The following is an 18999-nucleotide window of genomic DNA, read 5'->3' as shown; positions in this document are numbered from 1 at the left end:
ATAAAACCTTAGAAAAACCAGTCTTGAGATATTTCTTGGCCCAGTCTTGACGTTTCAGCTTGTGTGTCTTGTTCAGTGGTGGTCGTCTTTCAGCCTTTCTTACCTTGGCCATGTCTCTGAGTATTGCACACCTTGTGCTTTTGGGCACTCCAGTGATGTTGCAGCTCTGAAATATGGCCAAACTGGTGGCAAGTGGCATCTTGGCAGCTGCACGCTTGACTTTTCTCAGTTCATGGGCAGTTATTTTGCGCCTTGGTTTTTCCACATGCTTCTTGCGACCCTGTTGACTATTTTGAATGAAACGCTTGATTGTTCGATGATCACGCTTCAGAAGCTTTGCAATTTTGAGACTGCTGCATCCCTCTGCAAGATATCTCACTATTTTTGACTTTTCTGAGCCTGTCAAGTCCTTCTTTTGACCCATTTTGCCAAAGGAAAGGACGTTGCCTAATAATTATGCACACCTGATATAGGGTGTTGATGTCATTAGACCACACCCCTTCTCATTACAGAGATGCACATCACCTAATATGCTTAATTGGTAGTAGGCTTTCGAGCCTATACAGCTTGGAGTAAGACAACATGCATGAAGAGGATGATGTGGACAAAATACTCATTTGCCTAATAATTCTGCACTCCCTGTATTTACAGTTTGGATACTTAGAAATGTTTCTGTTAAAAAAGCTGCTGACATTTGACTAACTTGTCATTTAGCTCACCAGGTTGAGCAGATGACTTGCATGTTGTGAGAAATATGCAGCTACCGGGGTTAAAGTCCACGCTGGGTCATTTCCTGATTCTCTTCCTGCTTTCTTGTTTTAATAAAGCAATAATGACCAGAGGCGTCCCTGAAACTTCACACCTAAAAAGCCACTGGATACAAACCACTATGGGCAGCCAGAGGACAGCGGTAGAACAAACATTTCTACTAGATCAGTGACATCAAATAAATGATTACATCATATAGAGACAACTTTGATCCTGAGTGGGCTAAACTAGTGAAAACCTAAAAACTTCACATTTAATTTGTGAGATATCTTAATATAAGAAAAATAAGGCAATATTCAACAGTGTGTCTCAGTTTTCATACATGACAAAAAAGGCCTTTTTTAAATGTAAAACTAAAAAAAAAGTAGTTTTTATATTATAAACTGAAAAAGAGGAACTTGTCTGTAATGTAACCATTTATTACTTATGTTGTTGTAATATGAAAGAAAGCTGAAAAACTGATAAAAATACAGTCTAAAATGTATGCTCTCCTTTGTATTTCCAAAGCAGTCCAGTGGGCCAGATTAGAGTCTTTGCTTGGCCAATCCTGGCACCCAGGCCTTAAGTTTGACACCCCTGTTAATAGATGATCAGCAGGAAACCTTTGCAGATTCTAAATCAGCAGATTGCACATTCTCAGGAACATCAGTAAATAAATAACATTACTGTGGTAAAAAACTATCATCGTATAATCCAAAGTAAATGATCCCAGATAAAGTTAACACCTTTGAGACGTTTGTAGGGTTTTCAGTCATTTACATTTATTCATATGCTTCACTATTTCTGATTTTGTCTCACAGAAAATGGCAGAAGCGGAGCAATGAGGGCCATCCCCCAAACATAAAAACAATATTAAATACTTGAACAGTTTACAATGTCCAGCAAGGGACAAAAAAAAAGCAAACAATGAAGAAAATTACAGCCATAGTAAAATGAATGTGTCTTCTGCTGATATGAATGATACGCACATTCAGCCAACATCCTCAAAGGACTAGTGTTGCTACTGTTTGGTCCGTGGGTGTTCAATATTAAAAGCCGTGTTCTTGCGTCCTTCGTAGCTCCTCCACCTCTTCATCCTCATCTGCAGCTGCTCTCAGAGAGCCATCGGGTAAAGACGGCGATGATCAGAGGCCACACAGGGGGTCCACGAGTTTTTCTCCGTGATGCAGTGACAGGGCAAAGCATCAGAATGACATCTAACGGGATTTCATTTTATTTCTCAGAAATTTGGAGATGCCAACACATGGTAGCTTTGTGCAACTGAATCTGACTTTAACACGTGATGTTTTTTTTCTTGGGAAATTAAACTCAAGGCCTCGGGTCGATGACAGATAAAAGGTGAGCTCTTAGAGTCTGATGAGAGCCCCCAACGTGTGGCTGGCTGAACAAAGGAAGAGGTCCTGGCTGAGAGTTTAAGAGTGCGACTCATATCTGGCTGAGGGGCATGAACTTCTGGTAGTAACTCTTGGTTACATCAATCATGAGGTCCTGTGTACACTCTGGGAGCTCTCCTGAAAACAGACCTGAGAGAGAGCGAGACAAACGCAGGTAAAGACCAGACATTGAGGAGAACGAAGACAGAGAAGTAGAAAGATGCTGGTCTATTGATTAGTTGTGTGCGTTTTGCTCACCTGGGCATCCAGAGAAAACGGTGAAAGGTGGCACCACTGTCTCAGGAGGAAGCACGGTGTTGTCTAAGATCTTGCAGCAATCCTTTAGCACACAACGGCGACCCTGCACACATAATGGGAAAAAGAAATTTAAACATCATCAAACATCACAAAGTCATGTACTTTCATATATATATACATACACACACACACACACACACACACACACACATATATATATATACACATAATGACTAATTTGTGATTAAGTGAAGTCCCCATTTCTTTGATCCAAATCAACAGTTTGAAAAAATGCCAGCTTGTGTTTTTTGTTTATTAATTCAGCCCTCGACTGCCAGCAGAAGGTTGCATGACTGCCATGTGACTAGTTCACCACAGGCAATAAAGACACGCTTTCTGTCTATACCCCCCGCCCCAACCCTTCACAGCAATGTCCTTTCACTGCCGAGGAGCTAGCTGTGTGCGTGTGTGAGATTTTATTTCACTCACTATGACACAGTTCTTCCCAATGTGGACGTAGGAACCAATCTGTGCTGCATTGACCACGCAGTCTTCCTCAATGAAGACGTGGTCTCCAATGTGCAGCGGGAAGAAAGCCACCCTGCAGGGGGGGACAGGGCAGTGATGAGACAATATGCTTTTTCTACTTAGCATATTCTCTCCTTTATTCATTTGTACAGTGACTCTAAATATATTTTGAGTGACAATAACTAAAAACAATCTCAAAGCATCTTCATCTTTATCTAGAACATAAAAGCACATGGCTGGCCTGAACGTGTGTCAAAGATACTTTACCCTTTGCTGAACTTTTTGAAAGGTGGTCGAATAACACTCCGGCTTTTCACCACGCAGTGTCTGCCCACCCTGACGTTAGCCAGGTCCCCCCTGATGATGCAGTCATTCATAACAATAGTCTGCAAGAGAGGACATCCAAAGCTTTAGCACAGCTGGACACTTTCTATTCACGGTGTCATTTCCAGGTGCGTGTTTTCCTTACTTTGCCGTTCAAGACTATGTTTTGACTCCCACATAGTACCGACTGTCTGCTCACTTTGTTGCCAGAAGCCTGGAATAAAACAACAACCACTGTTAGTAATCGTGTGAACGATCGTGTCGGTGTCTGTCCACAAAAATGAGCACAAACAATCGTCTCTGCTATCCGCCCAACGCCCCGTTCACTTTCTGCTTGGACAGATAGCAGGCTACGTTAGCTTAAGCAGCGGTGATTAAAATCCCACACAGTACCGTCTCAATGTACTCCGCTTTGTTGTACAGTATTTCAGACAACTCCATGGCTGGAAACCCGCTGAACTATCAAACGGCGTTTATTATTCTGCGATACTATCTAAAGCATCGATACGGATTTTCTCTATGGGAAGCTCCTTCTCCTTCTTCTCGTCTTCTGCGCAAGCCCGGACGTGACGCCATCAAATAACTTTATTTAAAATATCAGAAATCGAACAAAAAACAGACATAATAAATGTGCGCGTGTAAAGCTAAAAAAATAAATAAATAAATAAAATAATAATAATAATAATAATAATAATAATAATAAGTAAAGCTTTTATAAACCCTGGAATAATTGTCTGTATATTTTGTGATAGTGTCAGGGATTTTTTTTTGCTGTTATTCTTCTTTTTTTAATGGTATGGACTAATCTTGTCTGACATTTTTAAAAATAGGGAGCCACAAATTGGTTCTTTGTAAAAAAAAACAACTCACAAAATATATTATTATTTTATCATAGATATACATATCCATATCGTTAGCTTCATAGCATAAGTGCCTAAGTCATTTTTTTGTGTTTTCGGAAAACAGACGGACAGGATGATGCAGCAGTGGTAGGGGAGTAAAGTTAGGCAAAAATCTCAATTTGACCAAAAAATGACTTAGGCACTTATGCTATGAAGCTAACGATATGTAAGTTTTGTTGTGTTTTTTGTTCAATGAACCCTGAGACAAACAGTAAGGCGGCTCCTCTGTGAAACAGCTCCACGCCGTGGAGGATTGTGATAAAGACTCTGGAGTATCTCCAATGAGACTAAAGACACAGAGAGGGTTAAACTGGGTTTAACTGAAGTGGTCGCATGAAAAGCTACCTGCGCCGTGCAGCACTGATGAGCAAAGTTAAAAACAAGAGTTTTTTTAACCTTTAGAGAGAGGAAGAGCACTTTGGTGTGATTGTGGACACTCGAGGGTTTTTTCAGAGGATATGTTATTCAGGCAGGTGGGACGGATGTAGAAGAAACAGGAGGATGAAAAGGACTGTCGCTCTTACAAACTGAAGTGTAATCTGAAACCCTGGAGACATTACTGCTACCTGGATCTAGCAATCAAGCAGTCAAAACTACCAGAGGAGGCAGAGAAAAAGCCGACACAGGGAAAAACACAGAAACACAGCTTAATCCAGAGAAACTGAGAATAAAAGTTTGTCTTTGTCCATTTTTATTGTCTAATTTGTGTAGACTTTATAACTTCATTTTAGCAGGAGCTCTTATTGTACCTAAAGGGCTGAAAGTAACATCTTCTATACTTGTTTTTGTTTCATATGCACAATCAACGTCTTGTTTTATGAATGTGAAAGTTCATTTTCATTTTCCAATTAAATCAAAGTCATTGTCAGTTTCTCAATGCCCATGTGCTCGTGATGAGAAATGTTTAAATAGTTTTAAAAAAGCGCAGATAAAGCGACAAATTCGAAATAAACACAAGGTTTGCACTGTGCGCATGCGCAACACGAAGCCCTTGACCCGCTTTTCTTCTTCTTCGCCTCGCACGCTGGTAGCTTTCAGTAACTGCTTTCCGTCATGGCGGCTCGTGTCCTGCAGCAGTGTGTCCGCTCCTTTGCTCGGCCCTCGTTGAGGCTTTGCTCCAGTAACCTCGCATTAAGAGTCACTGCCGTCCAGGCGGTGGCCGTCCATCGACCTCTCTCCTTCGCAGCAGACAGCCGGAGGACGCGGTGGCTCGTCCAGAGCCGGGTGAGTCTCCGGTAACATTGAACCATCGCGGCCTAGCCGCTGTGACCTACCGATGTCTTTCAGACCTGCGGAGCCAGCCTAGCCCGCTGAGAGTTCACGGTGTCACACGAGCAGCTTATTTCGCTTTGAGCGACTCTGTGTTGTTGTGGCAGAGAAACACGAAACACGGAGGCGTTTGATTTTAAAAACGGGACAGCCATGTTTGCCCTGTTGGTTAGCTAGCTAGTTAGCAAAGTCGGTGATTTCATTGACATACTTCATTCTTTATCTTGGCACTGCACGGCTGATTCTGGCTAAACATCGGGTACTAATGTGCAGAAAGGTTAAAGACTGTTGTAGTGCGGATGTTATTGTGTATTACGATAAGTGTGTTTGTATAACACAGAAAAAATGTTACAGGTGTTTTAGCGAGCTGTGTGCGGAGTTGTAAGTGAACACTAATGCGCTGATAAATGCGTTTAATTGCAAATTTAGTCAAATGAAACCATAACGCAGTAATTACAGATGAGATAGTAAAATCAGCCACACATTAAAAGCTTCAGAAGCAGCACAGATTTCTTCTTTGTCAAAGTTCCGTAACATTTAAGTTTTATTTTGAAACTTGGATAAACTTTTTCCAGCCTTTACATCTGTACTGTTGCAGTGTACTGGAAGATATTGCATCTTTTCACACTGTATGTAATACACACATTCACTTGAGGCAAGCTAATGTACAGGCTGCATGATCACAACCCCCCACTCCCCTCTGCACTAATAAACTCTTCCTTCTTCTTCTTCCTTAGATCCCCTCGGTGGGTGTGCTGTGCCGACAGTACGGAGACCTGCCTCCCCTCACTCTAGAAACCATCAAAGAACGAGTCATGTATGTACTCAAGCTCTACGACAAGATCAACCCAGAGAAGGTGAGAACAACAAGAGACCTTCAGTGAATTCTAGCTGAAACATGTATGAATATAATACATTCGCAGGCATCTGTGAGGTGAAATTAGGCAATCGTGACTCATCTCTGTCCAGAATGGCTCATGGAAATTGTTTTTGAAAAGTTTGCTGATTTTAATGTATTGAATTAATAACAATTAGATTTTTAACTTGGAAAAACAATCTAAAATTAATACTATCATTCCTCATGTAGATTTGGTTTTGTTTTTATTTTAAAGCACCCTGAAATGCCTGTAGTGTTTGTAAGTTTCTGTATAAGTAAGCTTGAATTTCTAACCCTCGGGTTGGTTTCTGTTCCACAGCTGCAGACGAGCTCTCACTTCATGAAAGATTTGGGTTTGGACAGCTTGGACCAGGTGGAGATCATCATGGCCATGGAAGATGAGTTTGGTGAGAGCAAACCTCTTTATACTGCATAGAAAACTATTCTAAACTGTGGCTCTAGGCATTAAGTCAGCAAAAGAGGTGTTTCTGACTCCTACGATGCCTGAAGTGCAGAATGTGACTGCTGTTGTACAGCCACAGTGGGAGTATGTGGATATGAAACATCAGTCTTGCAGTTTTCCTGCCTGTTGAGCGTCTGCAGTGTCAAAGTGCTGTCAAGTTTGTCTTCAGAGGGTAAATGCGACACTCTGTGTGGACGTCCCACATAAAGCAGGATACGCTCAGATTATATCCTGTGGTAGAAACACTGTAGTACACCTCATTCTACAGTATTTATTGGATTTATCTTGAAAATTGATTGAGAAGGTTAATGAAGGTTGCAGTTTGTTGCTTTTTACTTTTTGACTTGTAATAATTCAGCTGATTTATATAATCTGTTTGGGAAGTAAATTTTAAACAGGGGTGGCTGTGGATCAGGAGCTGGAGCAGGCATTCTGCTAATTAGTAGGTTGGTGGTTTGATCCGAAGCATCTTTGGGCAAGATACTGAACCCGAAACTTCAGTGTGTTTGTTGGAGTGTGAATGAGGCGTGCTGTATAAAGTGCTGTTAGTACTTTGAGAGAGAAGAGTGCTCTATAAGAATCAGTCCATTTAGCATGAGTGCTTGCAGGAGCATCAGTGGTGACTTCTTAGTCAAATTGCAGATTTGATAACTGTACATAAGGACTAACGCACTTCCATACAAGGTCAGGTGTTCTTCAAGAGGTTACAGGAAGTCCTTTCAGAGCCTTTATTTGTCTAAACCTCTGATGTCCTGGGTGGGTCTAAAGTATGCTGAGAACAGGGTTCTTACAGGGTAAAATTAAATCAGAATCAGAGGACTTTTTCTTATTTTGATCAGTGAAGATAATAGACTAACAGCTTTTAATGTGTGACCTACAGTTGAGGACGTAGTACCAGCGAGATGTTTGTGACCATCTGTGCAGAAAGCTGCTTATTCGTCCAGCATTATCGATGCATGTCACATGGCTTCTTTAGCACACGCCGTAACCAGTAACTTGTTTGTGCCGCAGGCTTTGAGATCCCAGATGCAGAAGCAGAGAAGTTGATGACTCCTGAGGAGATCGTACAGTACATCGCAGACAAGAAAGACATTTATGAGTAATCTGCTCTGTAGCACACCAGAGGCAAGTCACCATCAGGCCCTGTTTTTTGTCTTTGGTCACACGTTGTGTCGGTGCTCAATTTATATTCCTTTGTGCCCAGATAGGGTCACCTCCACCCACCCAACAGGAAGTTCTTGTGAAGCAGATGGGCGCCAAACAGTTTCCTACTTCAACTCTTGTGTCCATTATGGCGACGTTTGCTTCAGCTGTCTCGTGTTTGACTGTATTTAAATGAACATGTTCAGGAGAGCTTGGAGATAAAAAAAAATCAATATTAAACATTATATCACTGGTTTGCTTTGTTCTCATTTCAGCTCTGCCCTGTGGTCCCATGTACAATTTGTCATTAATAGATCAATAAAGACACACACTGTACACTTCCGTGTCTGCTGTTACTCCGCTTTGGGTCCAGTAAAAAGGACCCAGATTCAGCTGCACTTCTTTTAGTTGATGTTTCCACTGGCTGGGATTTGCGATAACTATCCATCTACTTTGGGTTGGATATAGACTGACGCTTGATGCTGGGAGGTTCACACACCACCTGCATCCACTACTGACCTGTCAAAGGAAAAAAGCTCCCAAAAATACAGCTTAAGCATATAAGCCTGTGGTTTCTAGACTGTATAGAAAGCTGAAATAGCTCCACATCATTAATCAGTAAATACTTTAAACATACAAAGAGCTTTCATCTGCAGAACCAGAAGATTAACTTTAGCTCCATCCAGCAGCAGCTCAGATAAATCTGTTTTCTCCAGGCCAGGGGTCTCCAACTCCAGTCCTCGAGAGCTACTGTCTCCACACCTGAATAAAATAACTGGCTTGTTATCAAACCCGATGACATGCTGAAAGTGTTAATCAACCATTTGATTCAGCTGCATTGGAGTACGGATGCATTTAAAAACTGCAGGACAGTAGCTGTTGAGGACTGGAGTTGGAGACACCTGTTCTATGCAATAACCCTGTTAGTGCACTGATTTAAAGGTAAGCTTCATGTTCCCCTCACTCTTTACCTCGTAAGATGAGGACAAAACTACAATAAAGACAGTTCTTGAGTTTTAATCTTGTGTCCACACATGAAGAATGAGGTGCCACTGTTGCAGGATGTTCACACAGCTGGGACTGAAGTGTTTTTATTTCAGTACCCGACCTAAATGCACCTTTACAAAAAAAATAAAAATAAAAAATGTAACCCTTTAAAACCTGGCCAATTAAATTATTGCAAGAAAATTATATTTTGTGCTTTGTGAACCTCCCGATGAAAAATTAATAAAATATGAAGTAAAAAAAATATGCAATTTTATCATATTTGCTACATCGGGTATGTTTTTGTGGTGCAACTTTTTTTTTTTTTTTTTTAAAAAGGGAAAAAAACAAATGTAGAAGCCTCAAAAACTTGCGTATAAAATATGATACTTTGGTTTAAAGGGTCAAAAATAAACTCACAACTAACACATTTACACAATAATAAAATTAGCAAACACAGCATGGGAGTTTACCGAAACTGAATTCTTTCAATTTAAGACAGATTTCTATAAACCAGACCAAATTAAAAGCTTTTCTTTGAGTAACCAAAGCATTCAGAGGGCTTTAAAATCCTGATGTCACAGGAAACATCACCTTGTCTTGAGAGGTTGTCCAAGCAAACAAAAGCAGCAGCTACTTTCAGCTGCTCCCTCATTTACAGCAGCATGCCTGCGTCTCCTGAAGCCAGAGATGCTGTTGGGAGCACGAAGCAGAAGTTTTCAGTCACACGGAGAGAAATAAAGACTCTGGGAGGCGGCCGCTGTGTATTAGTCTTTTATTGAGGGTTGTACCCAAGTTATACAGCTTTGTATGCTGGCTGCAGAAGCCAGCGGGTTACAAACAGTAATTCAGTATACGAGTACAGCCAACAGAAGACCTACTACTCACTACTCTACACCTTAGTACAGATTCTCTTAAGAGCAGTAAAATCCAGAAAGAAATAAAGAGGAAAAAAAATACAGAACAAACCAAGCAACAAAAGGAAGGAGAATAAAAGGATTAAAATGAAACCAAACAAGTAGACAGCATCAGAGGAGACATTCATTATTAGAGCACACTGGAGTTGGTTTTTTATACCATTAATATCAGGCGACTTCGTTTATTTTGTCAATTTTTATACCCATACAAATAAAGATTGTCCTTCAAAAAGTGCAGATTCCACCGAAGTTTAAAGATAAAATCCTTTGATGACCCGAGGAAGACATTTGAAAATAAAAAGGTACTTCCTGTTTTTGTTTGCAAGAGAGGAAGACGCCCCCCTCGTTGATTATAGACACTGTACGATTATATTCTCATATATATATTTTATATATAGTTTCAACAGTCTCCCAAAGCGATGTGCATAATAGGTTTACAGGTGATCCAACTACACACTGGATTGATAGAATCTCTATAAAAAGGAAAAAAAAGCACTGTAGTCGTGTAAAATTTGCAGTTTCACCGGCCTCGCTCGAGCTGCGAGAAAATCGACAAAAATGGACTTTTGCAAATCTTAACCTGTCCTCCTCCTCCTGCTACAACTGGCCCGCCGTTTGCTAGGTAATAAAGGTTTTTCAGTTTGTATTATTATTATTAGTAGCTGTACTAGCTGTACAATTTAATGATGGCACGACACGTTTGAGGAATATTAGTGGGAATCCCATTTCAGCGGTGTTTACTCATTTTTTTGGGAATTTTTTTTGTTTTTGTTTTATTTAAAGACAGGGAAAAAAAGAAGAAGAAAAACCCAAGGTGGACATGTAAGCCTGGGTTCAAACACTCCACTGCATAGTCTCTCTGAGCGACACCCACCCTTTCCCCCTGATAAACCCACCCTTCCCTCCCCACCCGCCCACATCTTTGTGCTGGTTAGACTAAAGCTTTTCAGGGTTTGTTTATGTGTTCATACTAAATGTAAAACGACAAAAAAAAAAAAAAAGACAGCAGATTCTCACAGTTTTTGTATTTTTTCTTTTTTGTTTGTTTTTTTTGTTTTTTTCTGTTTTTCCTGTCAAAAAAATAAGCCTTAGCGCTTTTTGATCGACTGTAGGAGCCGTCAGGTGTGTTATGATATAATATAGCATTTACTCACAGGATATTTAAGTCAAGAGAAACACAAAAAAGTCACATTATTTTTTTTCTTAAACATTAAAAAGTAGTAGAGTATCACCAGCCAGCTTCCCTCCTGCCCGCTACTTCCTTTTCCTTTCCTTCCCCTCGTCTGGCCCTGTCGGGAAGCTGCTTGGCAGCCCTGGGGATTGTACATTGCTCGTGGTGGTTTTCACTTTACTAAAAAGGTTTTCCTCACATCATCCTTTTGCAAATGACTTTTTAAATTTTTTTTTTTTTTTTTAATCTTCAAGCATTTAATATTGTCCAGCTTTTTAAGTACACGTATGCACACGTACACAACTACAACCAAACAACAACAAAAAAGGATTTATCCCTTTCCTTCCCTCCCTCGATTTGGCATGATGATGTATTCACTCACACAAACACACACACACAAACACACGCTCACAAACAGTCTCACGCAGGCTGACAGTAGATACAAACACGATTATGGAACCAAAACAGTAACGACATTATTGAGAGGCGTTTTCCAGACGTTGCTTGTCCCTTCTCTAACAGCACAGCAATGCTGCCACCTGAGCTGCTGATCTGGGGTCAGCCTTTGTCCCGATAATAGTTAAAAGAAAAAAGGATACTGAGGATGGACAAAGCTGCTCTCAAATCAGCGCCAGGAACGACAGCGCTGCCAAAAATCAGAATGAACAAAGTGTAAAGTAATGTCATTGAGCAGTAAGGGAATATAGACAGTTTAGAGCCCACCCTCCCCTCGCCTCAGACCTCCTGTCAGTTATGAGTCTCCTCTCCCTGTAGTTAAGCTTAGGAGTTGGAGAGGAGGAGCTGATCCTGGATAAGCCGGCGAGGAGGCAAAAGTGCAACCCTTTATCCCTGAAAAGCCAGGAAGAAGCAGCCAATCGCGAGTCCCGTCCCCTCCTCGCCTCGTTTCAGTCAAGCGACACCACGGCAGCAGTGACTGCTGCTCAATTTCTCAAAAAAAAAAAAAAATTACAAAATTTTTTTGTTGCCCCTCATGCACGTTTGAGGCTGCGCTGTCTTTTATACTTTTACAAACCGTTTCAGCTACATTCAGGCCCAGCTCAGAGCCGGAGGTGCACCAACCAAGGGAGACCAATAAAGCACCATCTTCTCAAATCACAGTACACACACACACGCGTGTGTGCGTGCGCGCGCACACACTCTACCCTGTCGAATACTCACAGGCGCACCTTCTCCATCAGAGAGACCTGAAAATCTAAACATCTGTCTCAGCTTTGCTTTCGGCCTTTTTCCTCTAGAATCCACCCAAGTGCAAAATCCAAGTCTCCTCAGTTCAACGTGTCAGACTAAAACTAACAACAACAACAACAACAAAAAAGCTCAGATGTTCCACTTGATAACAACTAACAACTTCCAACACAACGACAACAAATACAAATAAGAGATATATGTAAGTATGTATTTATATATATATATTTATAAGCAAAGAGATCTGGAATTAAGTAAACTAATTTTTTTGTATGATTGAATTATTTGGTAGAGAGCGGTTCAATACTGGCACACATCACTGTCAAGTCTGGCTAATACTCAAGGTTCTGTCTCACTGCGTTTGCTTTGAAGTTGTTAAATATTCACGGGCTAAGCTTAAAAAATAAAAAACTAAAGCTTCTAGTACTTCTGAAATAAAAACCTACATGAGAGAGGAGAACTTGGGGGGGAGCCACACGCACAAACACGATGAAGAAAAGATAATTAAGGTCCATGGCTTCGCTAATGCTGACTCGTCGTTCATGCACCCCTCTGACACTTCTCTCCCCCCCTCATGACCCTAACAAACAAATTGTGCATCAAAGTAACTAAACAATCACTGGTAGATAAATCTGTTATTGTCTTGTTGTGAAGAAAAACGCCACTGGTGGATTTTACATTCACGCTGTTCTCACACAAAACCTCCACAATTCACACACACACACACACACACACACACGTCAGGAACTTCAGATGAGTACCCCACCTTCCCCCCCTTTGCCCCAAAGGAAAGAAAATAAAACAGTACAATACAATCATATTCATTTTGTAAACAGGTAGAAGCCACTTGACTTGTTGTTGCATCTTCGGACACAATTAGGATCAAGGCAATGAAATGTGGACGACTTTTTTTTACTGTTAAAATATTTTCTTCAACCAAAACGAGAGTTGTTTTTTTCTGATTTTTGTTTTTGTTTTTCTCTTCGTTCCATTTTTTTTTTTTCAAAACACCATTTGTGGCAATGAGAGAAATTAAAAAAAAAAAAAAAAAAAAAAAAAAAAAAAAGGAAAAGCGAGTAATGTTTGTTAAACAGCTAAAACATTGTGACACATGGTCGAAGAGGGAGAAAAAAAATAAAAATAAACGCCTCTCAGTAGGCCATGTGAATGCGAGAGGCTACAGTATGCATAGATACAGAGTCGCCTTTCTCTTGGTTTATAAGTCTGACGAGACACGACGATTTCCCCGCTCACAGTCACGCGCTCACGCATTAAACGATCCCCACTCTTGATTTTTTTTTTGGAGTGGAGGAGGAGGAAGAGTAGGAGGAGAGGGAATGCCGGGAGTGTCCTCGACCTCCCCCTCCCCGCACACCTCACCTCCCTCCCTCAAAAGACAGCATATTGAAAGCAGTGTGTTGAGCTTCTCCAGCTTAAAGCAGTTATTTGGCAGAGAGAGAGAGAAAGAGAGAGAGAGAACAAAAACGAAAACTTACAGACCTTTACATAGTTTTCAGTGCTAGAAGTTGTATTTTCCTTTCCTACAAGGAGTAGTAGTTTTTTTTCTTTAATTCAAACTACAAGGGGGGAAAACTGGCTTGATTTCCTGAGAACCATTGCTGGTTATTTAGCAGACAAAAAGAGGAATAGTTCAAAATAACCAACGCCATGGCCAAAAAACACTGATCCGAATTCCCAGAGTTACAAAGCATCGTCTTCATCCTCAGTAAGAGTTGTTTTTTTTTTTTTTTTTTAAACTTTTTCTGTTTTTAAAAATTTTTATCTTTTTTTTTTTTTTTTTAAAGCGTTTTGAATTTTTTTGTGTGCATTTTTTAAAATTTTATTCCATCTTCTCTTTAAAATGAAGAATGAACACACTTTCTGCCTCCCAAGTCTTGTAAACAAGAGGTTGCAGTGTGGCACCTCCAAAACATTGAAAGCCTATTCTGAAAGTGCTGTTCCCCCCCCTCCCCCCCACTAAAACCTGCCTGCCAGGGGGCTAATGAGAAAGGGAGGGAGGGGGAGGGGCTTGCTAGATAGCCCCCGCCTCCCTATATTAGGATGGGCGGGGCTTACTAGTCCCAGCTGCGGCTACAGTCCTTTGCACTGCAGAGCTCAACTTTCTTTAGTTTTAAAACAAAATTGGTGCAATACTTTTAATGTCACTTGAACTATCACCAGATAATCATCCTAAGTCAGGTTTAATTCTTTAACTATCTGTTGATCTTGAACTCCACGACAACGCAGTAAGGTAGGCGTGCCAAGGCAGAGAGGAGCGCACACGTACTCATTCACAGCTCGCACGCGCGCACACACACACGCACACGCACACACACACAGTAATTCTCACAAACACACACAGTAAGGACCTCAATGAGTAAACAGCTACACTGGAAAAAACTGGCTGCTCCCTCTATATTGCAGATTATACTGAGAAAAAAACAACACATTCAGTGCAAAGTTAAAAAAGCTCATACTCCAACATTGTCAGCAAACAAATGCAAAAAAAAAAAAAAAAAAAAGTAAAACAAAAAAATAAAATGTTAAAAAGAATTGGAATTCAAATAAACATGACGAATGAAACAAAAAATATATATATAATAATAATGAGCTCGATTGAAGCTTTTTTTCGGTCTGAAAGAGCACTACCTGGAGGCAAATATCCATCCGTTCACATTATAGAATTGGCCTGCATGATTCAAGTATTCCGACTGATATGTTTTTGGGCTAAAACAAAGTGGACATATGTGCAGAGAGAGAAACGTAACTTGTTTTCCACAGGGGAGACCCCGTTTTGTTGAATATCTTGTAAATGAGAAAGAGTCCAACTAGTGCCATTGCATTTATAGAACTACATTTGTGTCTCTATTCTGCTGATTATTGATAATTCTCTACTGACCCTTCCCCGAGCCCGTTTCACTGGCGGGCAGCTCACATGGAGTCCCCGCCCCCTGTCAGGTGATCCACTGGGAGGAAGGAGGTGATTGGAGAAGGGCTGCTGATCCTCCCTGCCTCGGTGCCACTGGGGGTCCCCCACAGGCTACTGGAATAGTTGGGCCCACCCCAGAGGGAGGAGCTGTGAAGGTCGCTGCTGTTCCACTGGTTGGGTTCAGAAGCGCGGCTTGGAAAGGGGTGAGACTGATCCATTCTGCTCTGAGAGGAGCCGAGGGTCTGCCAGCCAGAGGAGGGAGTGGCCATTGACTGCCCTTGTGCAAAGAAACGGCTGATTTCCTCCTCGCTGGCAAACTCAGCCAGAATAGTAGTGTTCCCCAAAACACACCTGTAGAAACAGAGCAGGTTAGACAAGAGTGAGACTTTTTGTCTGTACACAACATCATATGGCTGTTTTTCCATCCATTTAAACAGCCAACTGTCCACTACTGCAATTCCCCACTTAATTTTGGGAGTATTTTGGGGGGGGGGGGGGGGGTAATATGCCTGGAAGAATGCATGGGTTATCTGTAAAGGGGACATCTGACTGAGTGTCAAACAAATCTGTGATTAATCTGTCTATAGAATAGAATTCAACTTTATTGTCATTGCACATGCACAGGTACAGGGCAACGAAATGCAGTTTGCATCCATCCAGAAGTGCTTTAGTGATATAGATATATTACAATATATATTATCAATAATATAGATATGTAAGTATATTACAGAAATGGGTCTATTATGGTATGACAAGTTAATTTGGCATGAACAACCTGTTTTTATTCAAGGTCATCTGCTCTAAGAGAAGCTGAATAAATAAAAGTAAGAAGTGCCCGTATTTGCGTGTGATGGTCTTACATGTGCAGGCTCTTCTGGGCCTTAGCGGCCTCATCCTTGGAGCTGTAGCATACCACAGCGTTACCATGTGGCAGGTTGAGGTGGAATGTGATCAGAGGGCCGTGCTGCATGCACAGAGTCCTCAATGTAGAGCCGTCAATCTGGAAGAAGGGGAAAGAAAAGTTGAGTTAAACAGGGGAAGTGATAAGAGGAGAAAAATATGTGAAAAAACATGGAAGTAATGATTGTGATAACGTTAACAGAATGAAAGTACAACTACCTGAGGTGTGAGATTTTTCAGAACGAGCCACTGGGTTCTCCCTGAGCTGCTGCTGTCACCCCAACTGGAACCTGTCAATACATACACCATAGAGTCAATCATCAGCTGGGATAGGATGCTAAAGCTGGTTTTGTGGTGAAGTTGAGGCTGCACAGGAGAGGAGCTGTGCATTTTAAAATTTATCGCAAGCTTCTCTATACAGTCTTGAAATCTTTTGAAAACAAAACAAAAAAACAACAACCCCAAAGTCTGTTCTGCTCATTTCGCAGCATGGAATTAAGGTTAAAGGGTGTGCTTCTCTTACCAGGCGTGTATCTGGACTCAGCGGTGCTCCAGCCCCCCAGCCTCAGGGCAGAGCCATCCCAGCCAGAGGAGGCAGGGCTGGGCTTCTGGCTGGTGAGGCCAGGCGGTGGTCTGGAGGGGGCCGCCACAGACAGCGCCTTGGGAGGCAGGGGGACCTTCCAAAGCTCATGAGCTAGGGAGGAGTTTGACACACTGCTGCCGGGAGACCACTTTGACTCACTGGGTCTGGCTGCAAGGCGAGAGCAGAAAAACAAAACCCGTTTAACAAAGATTTTCAAGTTTACAATAAATAAATAAGGTAAAGAAAACATTTAAACTTCACTAAAGCAGAGCCAAACTACACACCTGAAGTGCTTTGTGCTGTACTGGTGAGGGAACCGCTGTGGCTGGAGGCACGAATGGATGACCAGGCACTGTTAGAAGGCATCGTGGTGTTCAGTGATGAGGATGGCCCTGGAAACATCAGCAGGAGGGGTCAGTGTGGGTCTGTGCTACCATTACAGTTATTGGGAGGGATCTGGTATGTGCGTGGCCTACCGTTGTTCCTGTCCCTGAGGTGGTCTGTGTCGCGGACGGTGTTGATGGAGAGGTTGTTGATGACACTGCCGGGGGTCACATAAGGGTCAGTCTCAGGGTCAATGTTGGGGTAACCTTTCCAAGGCTCCCCGGGCCGGAACTCTGAGAACAAAAAACACAGGCAGACATCAGCAGGGTTCAAAGCAAACACTTCAGGGATACTGGTGGATTTAAAGGCGTCTGTACCTGGGGGCCAGGTGACAGTGTTTCCATGGGGCGGGGGGGAGTTGGCACGAGGTGGCCAGCCATCGCCCACCGAGCCCATTGATTGGCCGGGAGGACTCAGGGGAGAGGGGCCAGGAGAAATTAAGTCATAGAAGGAGGAGTCCTCCAGACGCAGCCCAGACGACATAGCACCTGTGGGACAAACACAAACATATAAACCATTAAAGCCAGAGTTTAAAGTATGCAGTGAGAAAAAGTGTTGGGATGCTTTAGTCACTTTAAAAACCAATATTTTTTCACTGTTTACATAGTAAACACCTCATGGATACCTCCCCCAGAAAGCCAAACAATACCACAGCATGCAGTGTGACAAACTATAAATGCTTTGTCTGTACCAGGTTTGCTGGTCTGCTCCGGAGGGTCGGTAGCCCAAAGTTTCTTCAGTCTGGACTGGGGTGGCTCTTTATAGCTCACTCCACCACCACTACCACCACCAACACCCATGTCCAGGGGTACATTCAGGTTAGAATTCAAGTCTGAGAAACAGGACAGAAGAGTACATGTCAACAGATAATCAAGAACTCTCTGCATATTTTAAAAGGTAAAACTAAAATGTAATCCCCAAGATCTATCCTGCTCATGATCATCTTCTTACAAATCTGAGGTCTTAAGTGTCAAATAAAAAGTATCACCTCACTTCTCCACCCAGTCAAACTAGTTTATGATTAGGGTGCCTAATCTGTAATAACAGCAGTAGCAGTTGACTTACTTAAAGGGAAGTTGCTGAAGGATCCAAGAGTGGCAGCATCCTTCAGCATCTCAGGGGTGCTGTGGGACATGTAGTTATCCAGGTACGGCTTGAGGGGCGCGGCCGGCTTCAGCAGCGAGGGGTCCATGTGTCGTGGTGGCTGCATCGGTGATGGAGAGGAACCAATTGGACGTGTCTAAGGACAGAAGGTGCACGGTTAGAGAAAGCAACCAAGGAGCTAAGACCACTGGGACAACGAGTGCAATTTAGTAGCACCCAGACACACACCTGTTCAGTCTGACGTCCCATAGGCATGGGTCTCTGGCTTTGAACCTTCTGCTGTTGCTGCTGGAGGAGAAGACGCTGCAGAGAAATAGAATAATGTAAACCCATCATGTTGTTAATGTTACAGTTAGGAATTATGGCTCCATTTCTGTCATGTTGTTTTCATGTAAAAACTAGAAATAAAAATCTAAAGCTATACACTTCTTTTCCGCCGGTATTCACCTGTAATTGGTTGATCTGGTTGATCTGGTTTAGCTGTGACAGCTGGTTGAGAACAGCCATCTGCTGAGGGCCAAACAGAGGGTTCAGACCGCCATTGCCTCCCGGGTACTTCAACAGGGATGAAGGAACCTGAACAACAACAACAAGAATTTGGGACCGAGTGTTGGAAAACAATCAGGAGTAACAGAGACAAGAACTCACTCTGAGTGTGACCTTTTGTGCGTTTTATTTTCATGTGGGGTACCTGAGCGGGCAGGATGGGTGGAGGCACTTGATTACGAAGATTGGGTTGAGGAGGGGGCTGGGACTGGGGGCCACCTCGGCCCTGTGCTACGGTGTTGCCGCCCAACATTGGGTTTACATTCTAATGGGGGGGGGAGACAAAAACAACAACAAAGAAGAAAAATGTAAAACAGTGTAGAAACAACCCTGACAAACAATGAGAATGAATCACACAAGGTTAGACGCT

The 18999-nt window shown here is 42.2% G+C and overlaps 3 protein-coding genes across 4 annotated transcripts in view; 1 reads left to right on the top strand and 2 right to left on the bottom strand.

The window, feature by feature from the left end:
* Positions 1–1499: 1499 nt before the first annotated feature.
* Positions 1500–3816, bottom strand: dctn5 (dynactin 5). The gene is made up of 6 exons (XM_040006175.1): positions 3645–3816; positions 3397–3465; positions 3195–3313; positions 2889–3000; positions 2400–2502; positions 1500–2291 (listed from the first exon to the last, which is right to left on the bottom strand). Exons 1-6 carry the CDS (start codon positions 3690–3692, stop codon positions 2194–2196), a joined length of 549 nt encoding a protein of 182 aa, XP_039862109.1. The 5' UTR covers positions 3693–3816; the 3' UTR covers positions 1500–2193.
* A 1340-nt stretch (positions 3817–5156) lies between these two features.
* LOC120717883 (acyl carrier protein, mitochondrial-like) lies at positions 5157–8241 on the top strand. 2 transcript variants are annotated; one of them, XM_040006174.1, is made up of 5 exons: positions 5157–5377; positions 6160–6279; positions 6619–6706; positions 7774–7887; positions 7971–8241. In XM_040006174.1, the coding sequence occupies exons 1-4, from the start codon at positions 5207–5209 to the stop codon at positions 7863–7865; spliced, it is 471 nt and encodes a 156-aa protein (XP_039862108.1). In that variant the 5' UTR covers positions 5157–5206; the 3' UTR covers positions 7866–7887; positions 7971–8241. The 2 variants fall into 2 exon arrangements, with proteins under 2 accessions (XP_039862108.1, XP_039862107.1); XM_040006173.1 differs by having other exon boundaries at positions 5158–5377; positions 7967–8241.
* A 2619-nt stretch (positions 8242–10860) lies between these two features.
* Positions 10861–18999, bottom strand: part of LOC120717750 (trinucleotide repeat-containing gene 6A protein-like) — a 58017-nt gene continuing 49878 nt past the window's right edge. The window contains exons 14-25 of the mRNA XM_040005970.1: positions 18775–18894; positions 18531–18659; positions 18312–18386; positions 18045–18219; positions 17671–17811; positions 17297–17467; positions 17072–17212; positions 16880–16987; positions 16536–16763; positions 16232–16302; positions 15973–16112; positions 10861–15463 (exon numbers count right to left, since the gene is read on the bottom strand). Coding sequence (XP_039861904.1) covers positions 15115–15463; positions 15973–16112; positions 16232–16302; positions 16536–16763; positions 16880–16987; positions 17072–17212; positions 17297–17467; positions 17671–17811; positions 18045–18219; positions 18312–18386; positions 18531–18659; positions 18775–18894 — 1848 coding nt within the window. The 3' untranslated portion in view covers positions 10861–15114. The remainder of the gene's footprint in view (positions 15464–15972; positions 16113–16231; positions 16303–16535; positions 16764–16879; positions 16988–17071; positions 17213–17296; positions 17468–17670; positions 17812–18044; positions 18220–18311; positions 18387–18530; positions 18660–18774; positions 18895–18999) is intronic.

Source organism: Simochromis diagramma, unplaced genomic scaffold (genome assembly GCF_900408965.1).
Source record: "Simochromis diagramma unplaced genomic scaffold, fSimDia1.1 OVJJ01000510.1, whole genome shotgun sequence".
Lineage (NCBI taxonomy): Eukaryota > Metazoa > Chordata > Actinopteri > Cichliformes > Cichlidae > Simochromis > Simochromis diagramma.
The sequence above is the reverse complement of the archived record's forward strand: the minus strand, read 5'-3'. Positions and strand labels throughout refer to the sequence as shown.